The following is a 13,875-nucleotide window of genomic DNA, read 5'->3' on the forward strand; positions in this document are numbered from 1 at the left end:
GCATCTTTTTAGCTTCTCTCTCTTCTATGTTAGTGTTCATGTTATACTTGTCTAACCTTGCTTTTTGAAAACAATAACAATCACTAACATTGGCATGACTGTCATCAATCACCAAACTCCTCATGCTGAGTTTTTCAACCAGAAAATAGAGAGCCATGATTCAGTCAGAAAAGTGCCACTGCAACTTTTAAAATAATACTTCACAAAGGACCTTGACACACCTTACATAAACGTGTCCTCAAACCAACTCCCATTCCTGACCACGAATATTTTTTAATACTCAATCACAGCTCTCAGTGTTCTCATACCTTCCCTCCCCCTGTGTCTCTCTCCCTAAGTCTCCTCCCCTTTCCCATTTATTTTCGATTCCTCTCCTTTTTATAGAGGAAATCCATTCCCACAACTTTAAATTCATTGAATTTCCTTACTGATTCTTGCTCTCATTTCCAAATGTTAGTGCTGTATTTCTAGCCCTGAGATAATTCCATTTAAAATTAAATTATTACCAAACCCAGCAATAATCCTTCCCCATTTCCCCAGGATTGTCAGACTAGATTACTAATTCTTACTTCTTTAAAATATCTATAGAATTCACATTTCCTTTTCCTTCCTCATTGCCTTTATTCTGTTTCATTGGACTCTACCGCATAACACTTGTAACATTGCAGCAGTCTCTAAATGAGATTCTGTTTTTCCAAACTCTTCTGCCTAAAAGTCTATACCAACAAACTTGAAAAGGTCCAATCATCTTATGTCATTCCCCTACTTCAGGATTTATAATTCTGGTAAGTAGGTGGATCAATCAAACATGAGCTAAATTTTCAAGAAACAATACCAAATTAACAGGCTCACTTCTCCATTTTCTGCATCTACCATAAATTGCTGGTTCTTCCCAGCTTCAGAATTATTTCATGCACTTCAATCATAACGACTTTATTTCTTCTTACATTGGTCTCCCCTCTGAAATGTCACATTCCCATCGATTCCAAGCCTGTATTTCCTTCAAATGCATTCTTTTTTCCACGAATATTTCCAAATTAGGGGGATCATGTTTTAGACATGGAGCTAAATGAGCTTTAGAGTAAAGGCTAAAGAAAAACAATGAAGAAGAAAAAAAGAAAACAAAACAAAAAACGATACCAGATGGAAGCATGGATCTACATAAAGGAATGGAGAGTGCTTCTAGTAGTAAATATAAAGCATTTTTCAGCACATTAAAATATAATTGTCTAAAGCTAAAGAGAATTATGATGTACTGTGATGCTTATAACATATGAAAGTAAAATACATGAAAATGATAGCATAAAGAATGGAAGGGGAAACAGAAATATGCTATTGAAAGTGATATGTTTATAATATTAACTGAAGGTACAGTGTGATAAGTTAAGCATATATATGGAAAACTCTAAAACAATCTCAAGAGAAGAAAACAAAGGAGTATAGCTAATGACACAATAGCTCAGATAAAATGGAATCATAAAAATATTCAATAAATCCAAAAGAAGGCAGATAAAGAAACAAATAAAAAACAAAATGCAAGATGGCAGATTTCAACCCAACTATGTCGATAATTGAATTAAATAAAAATGGGCTGCACATTCCATTAAAAGTCATATATTGGGCTTCCCTGGTGGCGCAGTGGTTGAGAGTCCGCCTGCCGATGCAGGGGATATGGGTTCGTGCCCTGGTCTGGGAGGATCCCACATGCCACAGAGCGGCGGTGCCTGTGGGCCATGGCCGCTGGGCCTGCGCGTCCAGAGCCTGTGCTCCGCAGCGGGAGAGGCTGCAAAGGTGAGAGACCCATGTACCGCGCAAAAAAAAAAAAAAAAAAAAGTCATATATAATATAATGAATAAGGAAAAATCAAGGTGTGGTATAGCGACTAAGGTGGCTGTGTGTTCATCTTCCTCCTCTTGCCATGGGTCCAGATCCCCTGATGGTATACAACTGTGCTGAAGTCTGGCTGGTGTCAACTGTCTCCACAATGCCCCCTGCCCCCCAACCAAGAAACCTGCTCAGGCTGGGGGAAGCAAAAAAGTGGAGTAGAAAAAAGATTATTGGAGACAAAACTTTTGGTCTAAAGAATAAGAAAGGAGCAAAGCAACAAAAGTTTATCAAGGCTGTCACTCATCAAGTTCAATTTGGTCAACAAAATCCACATCAGGTAGCATAAAAGGAAGCCAAAGAGAAATCGAAGAAAGATGACAAAAAGTAAGAATTGCAAGAGCTAAATGAGTTATTCAAACCTGTAGTTGCTGCTCAAAAACTAGGTAAAGGTGCAGATCCTAAATCTGTGGTATGTGCATGGGCAGAGCACTAAAGGAGATAAGTATAAGTTCTCTCATGACTTGACTGTCGTGAGAAAATGTGATTGATGCAAGCAGTGAAGAACTTGAAAAGTATACTACAGTTAATTGGGATGAGAGAAAAACTGGAAGAAGCAGTGAGTAACAACCACAGTGAGGTAGAAGAGAAAAACTCCAAAACTGTTAGTGTACAGACATTTCTTTGAAGCTACTGAAAACAACAAATATGGCTGGCTTTGGATATACCATGGAGGGGGAGATATTTGCATGTATCATGATACACTTCCTCCTGGATTTGTATTGTATTTATACTGTATTGTATACTTTTATCTTTTATAAAAGGAAAGAAGAGAAAGCACAGAGAATTTCATTAGAAGATCTAATTGAAAAAGTGTTCTGCCCTAGGTCCAAATGCTGCCAAAATAACTCCAGAACCTTTTCTTACATGCAAGGAAAAAACAAGAAGAGATTGATAAACTTAAGCAAGAAATGCAAAGAAGGAAAGCAGACTTCAAAACGGGGTAGGCACTAGTTTTCAGTAGTTGTGAGATGTTTGATTTTCATCCTGAGCTGATGATAATGAGGAGGAAGCAGACGATACCTGTTACACCCAGGGAACAGGTGGAGATGAGGCTAATGATTCAATGAGCGATGTAGATGAAACAGGTATTACTGTAGCCAGTCTTGAAAGATTTCAGCACACATACTTCAGAAAGAGATAAATTAAGCAAAGCTTACAGAGGTAGGGCTAAAAATGGCAAAAGAAGCGATTTGGAAGAAGACAATGAAGGGAAGGAACAGAAAAATGGAGCCATCGATGCTATTCCTATTGATGAAAACCTTTTTGGGGGAAGATGTGGATGATCTAAAAGAACTCAAACACACTTGGTTTAGAAGAATGACATCATACAAGTCAATGAAAAAATTAAGCCAGCTCAGCATGGTTGAAATTAACTACATTAATTTTTACGCCTAGAATTCTTCAATAGGATGTTTATTTTCCATGCTAATTCTGGTGGGCTTACTTGCCTCCAAAAAAGGAATATTCTCCCTAACTCCTATATTCTGACTTTAGCTACATCTCATAGTAAGTTCAGAGTAGTTCATGATAAACTGAAAATGATTGACTGTTCTAACTGTCCACTCAGGTAGGAAGTGTAATTGCCCTTCAAGCTCCTGATTTTCATTGGGCATGTATTATTACAAGGACAACATAAATGTAAATTTAAAATACCCTTCATTTAACAAAGTTTTTAATAAGTGATTTCATTTCTTTTGTATTTATATGTTTAAAAGACTGCCTAGGGCTTCCCTGGTGGCGCGGTGGTTAAGAATCCACCTACCAATGCAGGGGACATGGGTTCAAGCCCTGCTCCGGGAAGATCCCACAAGCCTCAGAGCAACTAAGGCCATGTGCCACAACTACTTAGCCTGCGCTCTAGAGCCCGAGAGCCACAATTACTGAAGCCTCTGAGCCTAGAGCCTGTGCTCCGTAACAAGAGAAGCCACTGCAATGAGAAGCCCGCGCACTGCAACAAAGAGTAGCCCCCGCTCACCACAACTAGAGAAAGCCCGTGCACAGCAACGAAGACCCAAGGCAGCCAAAAAGAAATAAATAAATTTATTAAAAAGAAAAAAAGGACCGCCTAAAATATGAGCACTGTAATTCATAAAGAAAACCACAGATTTAGTATTGTATATCTTTGGAGAATTGGATGGCTATTTAAAATGGAACTTCTTAAATCTCACAGGATCAGCTGCAGTAACCTATGTTTAATTTTTTTGTTGTTGTCATTAATAATGTTGTAAATAAAATCCTCATACATTAAAATCCAAAAAAACAAAGCAAGAATCAACTATATCATGTCTAAGAGAAAATACACTTAAATATAATGATATAGGTTAAAAATAACAAGATGGGAAAAATATACCAATTCAAAAGGAAGCTGGAGTACTCATATTAATGTCAGACAAAGTAGATTTCAAAACAAAGATTAATGTTACGAATATGAAAGAACACTTCATAATGAAAAGGGGGTAGATTCACCAAGAAGACATAGCAATCCTAAATTGCTATGTATGCAACTAACAATGAAGCTTCAAAATTCAAGAAGCAGATCTAAAAAGAGAAACAAGCAAATCCACAATTATAGCTAAAGACTTCAACGATCCTTTTTCAATAACTGATAGAACAAGTAGACATAAAATCAGTAATAATATAGGAGACATAAACAACACTGTCAATCATCTTGACCAAATGGATACTGGTAGAATATTTTATGCAATATAAGTAGAATACACATTTTTTTCAAGTGTGTATGAAACATACACCAAGATAAACCACTTTATTGACCATAAAACAAATCTCAATAAATTTTAAAGGATTAATATCATATGAAATATGTTTTCCAACCATAGATAAGTAGGAATCAATAACAGAAAGATGTCTGAAAAATCCATATATTTGGAAATTGTGAACAACACTCTCCTGAATAATCCCTGAGTTAAGAAGTAATCACAAGAGGAACTAAAAATATTTTGAAATGAAAACACAACACATCAAAATTCGCAAAGCATGGCTAACTGTCCTTAGATAGAAACATAGCATTAAGTGCTTATGTTAGAAAAAGAGAAAGGTCTCAAGCCAATAATCTTAGCTTCCTCCTAAAGAAGATAGAGAAAGAAAAGCAACATCAACTCAAAAGAAGCAGAATAAAGAAATAATAAAGATGAGAATTAATGACTTTGAACACAGAAAAACAATATACCAATATCAGGAATAAAAGAAGTCATCACTACATATACAACAAACACTATAAAGATATAAAAAGAATATTGCAAACATTTTATTTATTTATTTATTTATTTATTATTATTTTTTTGCGGTACGCGGGCCTCTCACTGTTGTGGCCTCTCCCGTTGCGGAGCACAGGCTCTGGACGCGCAGGCTCAGCAGCCATGGCTCACGGGCCCAGCCTCTCTGTAGCATGTGGGATCTTCCCGGACCAGGGCACGAACCCCTGTCCCCTGCATCGGCAGGCAGACTCTCAACCACTGCACCACCAGGGAAGCCCCCATTGCAAACATTTTTAAGCCAATAAATTAGCAAACTTAGATGACAAATCCCTTGAAATCCATAAAATACCAAAACGCAATCAAGAAAAAAACAGATAACCAGAATAGTCCCTTAACTATTCAAGAATTAAGTTCATAGTTACAAACCTCCCAACAATGAGAAAACTCTAGGCCCAAGGGGCTTTACTGGTAAATTCTACCAAAGATTTAAGGAACATTTAATATAAATTCTACAGAAATAATTCCATACAATTGAAGAGGAGGGCATACTTCCCACCTCATTTTAAAAAGGTAAACATGATCCTGAAATGAAAACCATACAAAGACATTCTAAGAAAAGATGACACCTCAGTATCATGCATGATTTAAGCATGCAAAGAATCCTTTAAAAAATACATTGTATCAAATCTAGCAATACATAATAAGGATAATATCATAAGTAAGCAGATTTTTCCCCAGGAATAGAAGGTTCATTTAACATTAGAAAAACAATCAATACAATTCACCATTTTAACAGAATATAAAGGAGACCAACCATATGATCGTCGCAATAGATGCAAAAAACTTTTTATAAAATTCAACACTAGGGCTTCCCTGGTGGCGCAGTGGTTGAGAGTCCGCCTGCCGATGCAGGGGACATGGGTTCGTGCCCCGGTCCGGGAAGATCCCACGTGCCGCGGAGCGGCTGGGCCCGTGAGCCATGGCCGCTGAGCCTGCGCGCCCGGAGCCTGTGCTCCGCAACGGGAGAGACCACAACAGTGAGAGGCCCACATAACGCAAAAAAAAAAAAAACAACAACAACAAAAAAAACACTTATTCATGATAAAAACTATTACCATACTAGGAGTAGAAGGAACTTCCTCAACCCAATAAAGGAGGTATTAAAAACCCTACACTTAGATCAAAGTTTTATAACTTGTTATACTGAAATAATTTTAGGCTTAGAAAAGACTTAGAAAAATACTACAAACAGTTCCCATATATCCTTTACACACCTTCCCCTGATACTAATAGTTTATACAGCCATAGTACAGTTATCAAAACTAAGAAATTAAATTGGTACAGAAGTATTAACTACCAAATTTATTTAGATTCCACCAGTTTTTCCACTTATGGCCCTTTTCTATTCCAAGATCCAATCTAGAATCCCCACATTGCATTTAGTCATCATGCCACCTTAGTCTCTTCCAATCTGTGAATGTTCCACAATCATTCCTTGCCTTACATGAAGTTGACACTTTTGAGGATTTCTTAGGTTTTCTCGTGATTATACTGAGGTTATGCATTTTGAGGGAATATAGTACAAAAGTGATACAGCCTTCTCAGGGCATCATATCATGGGTTATAATGATTTCAGTGTCTTATTACTGGTGATATTAATCTTGATCACTTGGTTTAAGACAGTGTTTGCCAGGGCTTTTTACTGTAAAATTACTCTTTTAATCTTTGTAAATAAGTATTTGGGGAAAGATACGTTGACACTATGCAAATATCCTCCTTCTTAAACTTTTGCCCACTAATTTTAACATTCATTGGTGAATCTTGCATACAGCAATTTTTACTCTGGTGTTTTAATGGTAATTTTCTATTTTCCTGATTCCTTCTACATTTATTAACTGGAATTCACCTATAATGAAGACATGTCTCTTCTCAATATTTTATCTATTTGTTCAATCATTAATTTCTGCAGTATAGACTCATGGATATGTATCTTATTTTTTTGGTCATATACAATATTTGTTTTGCTACTAAAATTGTTCCAGCTTTCACCACTGGGAATTATTTAAGGTTGGCTCCTGTGTCCTACAAACATGCACCTTTTTCCATCTACCTTCGTTTTTTTATTTTCTGGTACCACAAAATTCCTTGGGCTCTTCTTTCATTTTCCCCATCCCAGCTGTGGGATCAACTACTTCTCCAAATAACCTTGGTTCTTTTTACTGGAGAATGACATTTAGTAATGAAAATTTAGGTGCTAGATGTGATTAACGTCATATTTAATGGTAAAAAATGTTTTCTCCCTAAGATTAGAAACAAAGCCAGGATGTCAACTCTCATCATTTCTATTCCACTTTGTAGAAAGGTCCTAGCCAATATAATAAGGCAAAAGAAATAAATAAAATGCGTGCAGATTGAAAAGGAAGTAAAACTTTTTATTGATAGAAGATATGGTCATCTATTTAGATAACCCTAAGTCATGTACAAAAAAGCTACTAAAACTAATAGCTTGTAGGATACAAGGTCAATATACAAAAATCAAGCCTATTTCTACTGGTAGCAAACAATATGGAAATGAAATTTAAAAATACCATCCACATCAGAAGACATGAAATACTTATGGATAAATTTAACAAAATATGGGTAAGAACTATACACTGAAAATTATGAAACATTCCTGAGAATAATTAAAGAAACATTCCTGAGAATAATTAAAGAAGACCTAAATAAATGTAGACGTATAGCATGTTCAAATGCCAATTCTTCCCAAATTTTTCTATAAATTGAACATAATCTCACAGAAAATCCCAGCAGACTTTTTTGTAGACATTGACAAACTGAGTATAAATCTTATATAGAAATTTAACTAGATTAATTCATATTATGAAATATCCTACCAGAGAATCCTAAAGCTTGAAGATACTTCAAAGATCATAATTTTATGTGGAAGTAAAACAGCTTGTCCACTTCCACACAAGAGGGAAGAAGCAGATCCAGGATGAGTATTTCCACCTTCCAGTACCAAGTTCTTTAGAGTGGTACATCATGATACTTGTAATTAAGATTAATTCACTTTTAACTTTGCCTAGGAAGAGATATAGCTTTCCCCTAAAGATAACAGGATCTTTACATGTGCCTTCATCTCTAGGTCTGCCACAATATATAGAAAAATGGCCAATAATCATGTAATAAATCTATAAAAATAGTAAATGTCCCAAAGCAATTAGTAAAACTGTAATAAAAAATACCTGATCTTAGAGATGAATTAACCTTTTATGAATAAGTTACGTGTTTTAAAGACATAGGACCCCTTAAAAATGTTTGAAAACATTAGAATTACAAATGAATTCATTAAAATAGCTACTGGCATTAGCATTCCTATAATTGATTCCTTGTTTGTTAGTGATACAATACAAACCCAAATAAAACCAATTGTATTTTCACATCCTTTTAGAAGGAGTCTCAAAATTTAAGCATGCTGCTATGATGTTGTTCTTCTTCAGGTGTGTGAAGATGGCTGAAAACATTAGTACCTCATCTGACATCCAGTATACTACCCACACCCCCAGAGTAAACCTGTAGCAGGCGTAAATGAGTTTAGAAACTTTGTGATTTTTGTGGTTGTGCTTCGTTATGCAAGATAGCTAACACCTTTGCTCAAATTAAGTAGCAACTATTTTTATCAACATACTAACAATTTAAACTCATTTCTTCACATATATCACCCAAAGCTGTGCTTTGGCAGCTCCTTCTCCTACCCTACTTGCTGGCTTCTCTAGTTCCATTCACTACAAGGGAGCTGCCTGAGTAGACATCTTAATAGTACCTTCGCTCTGGGCATGTTGAGCCCAGTGGAACAGTGACAGGATAAGCCTTGCTTCTTCACTGTGTGGTAGGTGGGTTCTCAGAGCGTTCTCTAGGTGATGCCAAACTACAATTTAACATGAAAAGCTGCATGCTGATGACGAAATCTTTGTAGCATATCTTACTCTCTGAATAGGACTGAAGAAAGTCCATGTTTTGCCCCTTCTTTAAGGTTAGCAGTGCCATACTGGTGCTCCACATTTGTCTCTTAAAGAAATTTTTCTTTCTGTCATATGTTGTTGGTGGTGGTTGTGGTGGAATCCTCCTCAGACAGGGTATATCAAAGGAATATTTAGTTGTGGCTTATAACTTTGTCTGCCAAAGAAAACCTCTGACCATATATTATTTCTAGGAGACATGCCAAGATCCTGATACTTTTCAGATTTCTTTTTCAGGTTCTTTTTTTTTTTAATTTATTTATTTTTTTATACAGCAGGTTCTTATTAGTTATCTATTTTATACATATTAGTGTATACATGTCAATCCCAGTCTCCCAATTTCAGGTTCTTTTATACTGTACTGACATGATAAACAGTACATAGTGCATTAGGGGCTATATATGGATGCAACTCATAAAGAATATCATCAGTGTTATAAAGTGGATGTATAACTGTCTACATAAAGTTAATAAACACTGAGGAAACTTAAGAATGGTCACAAGCTTCTCATAAGGTTTGAGAAGGATCCAATACTTACCTCAGTGCTTTATACATGGTAGAAACTCAAAAGTTCTTTTTTTTTAACATCTTCATTGGAGCATAATTGCTTCACAATGGTGTGCTAGTTTCTGCTCTATAACAAAGTGAATCAGCTATACATACACATATATCCCCATATCTCCTCTCTCTTGTGTCTCCCTCCCACCCTCCCTATCCCACCCCTCTAGGTGGTCACAAAGCACCAAACTGAAGAGATGTAAGTTTAATTGAAGTGAAGTTTGAGTAGAGGTATCATAACATGGTGCAACTATTTTAAACACCTAGTTACAGGAAATGCTTACAAAATCACCACACTCCCTATTACTGTAACATAATACAAAAATGAAGTACTCATCTCACTTCCTCATAACTCATATTATGTCATTCTATCTTTAGGGGTTAATAGAGAAGAATATTTGGCACAAAGTAGACACTACATAAATGTTGATTGATATATGTTTTAGAGAAAAATATGGAAACCTGGAATAAATTGAAATGGAAGGACTAACTACACAAACTGACTAGATAAAATTTCTAAGCAAATGCTGAACTACATAAAAATTTCATAGTAAAATTTTTATATGAGCATTTGAAAATCAAAATATAAAAATCAGTGTCTGTACTAACAATATCTGAAGTAGTAAAAATAAAATTTTAAAAATTTAAAAGATAGAACAAACACAATAATTTCCTGTTCCTAAACTTGAGTAAACACTGCAGTATTCAAAACAAATACTAAGCAGATTACAGTAAAAATAAAATTATGTAATTTGTAGCATCCATTCTCTGGGTCTTTAAGTTTTGTTTCAAATAACAGAGACGTTCCAAAGAAGACAAATAAATTTATTACTTTGTTAAATATTAAAACTAAATTGCTTTAAATTCCTTTTAAAATAAGAAATTGTATAAATAAATATGAAGAGTTCACTTTAAAATGAAAGGAATAGAGACAAAGTTTTAAAATTATGATTGTTTTGCTAGTTAGTTTTCCTGAAGAATAACATAACATTGGTGCCTTTATTTTTTATGAATTAAGGAAATGATGAGAAGCAAACTAACAAATTATTGTGATAAAAAAAGAAAAGCTGATCACATTGAATAACATTTCAAAATGCATTTCGGGAGTCAAAACTATCAAGAAAATTTTGTGCTAAGGAGTCCTACATTCAATTAAATGACTGAGTAAAAATGAAAAATATAATTACATCATTAACTTTTATTCACTTAAAAATTTTTTTGCTGTAAATTCATTTTAACCAAAATATATAAACACTATGCCATGAAGATAACCTACCTTTTTATCATACACATCTTGCCAGTTTACTCCAGAAAAGAAACTGTGTCTCATAATTTCTTTTGCATCATCTGGTCCTCCACCAAGGCTGCGAGGACAGAAATAAAATTAAATGAGTATAAAACGTTTACATAAGCTGAATGCATAACTACAAAGTTTTTGTGAAATGTAATTTTCTGTGTGTAAATAGTTCTTGTGATAAATAGCCATAAAAATAAAAAGCTTTTATTTTTAAAATAAATTGTAAGATCTAATTTTCCTAATATGCTATTAATAAGAACTAGCCTTAGGACAGTACGGTATTTCAAAAGAGTATAGGCTTTGGAGACAAACCTGAAACAGGCAACCGGCTCGGAAATTTATGAGATATATGACAATAAAATAGTTGCTTAATCTCAGTTTTCTCATCTGTATAACGGGATTAATAATACCAGCCTGGTGGATTATTGAAAGGGTTAGAAATAACGTAAGTACCTAGCACAATAAATGGTAGCTATTGTCAATTCTATAAACCAAATTTATTTTAGAACGACTTTAGTCAAAATGCACCCTTGTTAACAAAAATTCTGAAAAGACTAGATAATTACTTAGAAAAAACAATTTGGAGGGCATTGCTAACAGACAGAAACTCATGGAGTATTTTCATATCTCAAATGAATTTTCACAGAAATGATAAATTTAATCTATGAAATATCACTGCAATATAATATGCTATGCAAGTTTCAATATAAATTAAAAAGTTAAAAATACTCCCACCCCATCTTTGAAGGTACTGTTATTCAACTGATACCTGACACAATCTGAAATTCAGGTGCTTTCTAGCTTTCTCAGTTTCATACAGTGCCTACTAGTCACTATGAAGAAAGGATGAGAGAAACAGAAAAAAAACCGAGAAGGAAGTAAGGTGGGAGGGAAAGAGGAAAAAGAGAAAAAAAAGAAAGGAGAGGGAAAGAAAGAGGAAAAGAAAGGAAATCTATTTAAAGCTGAATTTGATACAGCAAGTTTTATTTGATTTTACTCATCATTAGAAATGATATGTGCTGGTAAATGCTTAACAATCAGCTCTCTGAGGGAAATTATGCATATACAATATAATGCATTTTATATATATTATTATTTTTACTGATACGAGATGTGTGGAAGTAAAACATTATATAGTATTTCTAACCTCAAAATATATAATAAGCAAAATAGATAAGTAACCTCAGAAGCATAGATAAGAGTAAAATTTAACAACATTATTAAAGAGTGATGAGTTTTGAGTATTTTTTACCCGTGATTTTAATGTTCCTGATTTAACTGTAAGTTTATATAATTTATTTTTTAATAATGACTGTATTCAACAACCAGCTCACAAAATTTTTGAAATTTAACAAGTGGCTATTCTAAGCTGGTACATTTCAACTCCCAACACAACACTGAGTAGGAAGAAACGCAAGTAAGTCATAGAAAACAAACAATTATACAATTTTAATGAACTCTGGTTATTATTAGGTAAAAGAAATACATGACTGGGAAGAATCCAGGATCCTCTGACACATTGTCAGAATGGAAAATAAAACAATTAGCTGATATCTGAATATCTGTAGTGATGATCCTATAGTTCCCACTATCTAGGTCTCCTATCTCAAGATTCATACAGAATAAACTACACTCCTGATATGGAACTTTTAGATTGGATCAGATCATAATAGTTGCATGCATATTTGCAACTTGCAGACTGGCAAATCTATATTTAGTTAACACTCGGCACTTGACTCCCTGGCCTCACTCTTTTTCATTCTATTTCAAGTTGTATATGTCTCTCTCCTGGTAGAATGCAAATTCTTTGGAGGGGAGAGTTCAGTACTGGATTATCCAAAAAGCGTTTTAAAGCTTGTGCTTAGGGATCCAGAAAAGCAGAAACACCAAAACACAGGCTTCTGAAAAGAATTATTCAACATTTCAAAGTATGCATTAAAGTAGTATGCACAAGAAAAATCAGCAGTTCATTGTATTTTCTTACATTTATGTTATTGTTTATTTCAATACTGTTTTCAATCTTAATTATATATATGAGAAGATGGATGAGGTAGCAGTTGGAATGGAGAACCGTAAACATTTTTGTAATTAAAAGGTTTTAATTCAGCTTCAGTTTTTCATTTTTATGTCACCCCTCAATTCTCTAGCAATAGTTTTGCTTTGGACATAGCCAGCATTTAATCTATATTTATCAAATACATATAAAATTGAAGTATCGGCCATGAATGCTATACAACGACTAAGAATATAATCTTAGGCTACCATTTTAGAAGTTGGTAGAGATTCTTTAACACAAGCTTCTTCAAAGTGTGAAACTGTCAAAAATTTCAATGTCAATGACTCCCTAATATACAATTTAAAACTTCAAAATTATATCAAAATGTGATTTACATTAAGATATTTTTGTCTAAGAATACCAAATTCCCATATCAGAAAGCCAAACTAAAATCCTCAGCTACTATGGATTCTTCATAACTAGAAACAACATCTAATTCACATTTTCCTTGTGTTATTGAATGGAACATGAGGTCATGCTTTTCCTACAAAATTTGCATAGGAGGCTAAAGGAGATACTAATAGAATAATCATAAAGTAATGCAGAATAAGAAATAAAAGCAAGATGAGAGCTGACTCTTTGATGGAACTGATAGCAATTCGGTAAAGAGTATCAGAGAAATTCAGGCAGTATTGAAAATAGTTGAATAGGAATAATAAAGAGGTATACTATAGTGCTATCTTTGATTACGTTTCCAAAGACTTTTGGAAGGGTCCTTTGTTGGCTCTTTCTCTTCTTTCTACCTCTTAAATTTTGACATTTCCCAAGACTCTGTCCTAGGCTGCCTTCTTTTTATATTCTACTCTTTTCACTATTCTCATGGCTCCAGCTACCTCCTAGATA

The 13,875-nt window shown here is 34.4% G+C and overlaps 1 protein-coding gene and 1 pseudogene across 5 annotated transcripts in view; one reads left to right on the top strand and one right to left on the bottom strand.

The window, feature by feature from the left end:
• The window catches only part of LOC308612493 (zinc finger CCCH domain-containing protein 15-like), a 34,801-nt pseudogene extending 31,593 nt beyond the window's left edge, over positions 1–3,208 (top strand). The window contains exon 2 of the transcript in view: positions 2,008–3,208. The product of the transcript in view is annotated as a zinc finger CCCH domain-containing protein 15-like (transcript). The remainder of the gene's footprint in view (positions 1–2,007) is intronic.
• AKT3 (AKT serine/threonine kinase 3) overlaps positions 1–13,875 on the bottom strand; it is a 379,096-nt gene that overhangs the window by 64,927 nt on the left and 300,294 nt on the right. For all 4 annotated transcript variants that reach the window (XM_081216479.1, XM_081216481.1, XM_081216480.1 and 1 more), the window contains exon 11: positions 10,956–11,043. In XM_081216479.1, coding sequence (XP_081072605.1) covers positions 10,956–11,043 — 88 coding nt within the window. The remainder of the gene's footprint in view (positions 1–10,955; positions 11,044–13,875) is intronic.

Source organism: Mesoplodon bidens (assembly GCF_964165515.1).
Source record: "Mesoplodon bidens genome assembly, chromosome: 2".
NCBI lineage: Eukaryota > Metazoa > Chordata > Mammalia > Artiodactyla > Ziphiidae > Mesoplodon > Mesoplodon bidens.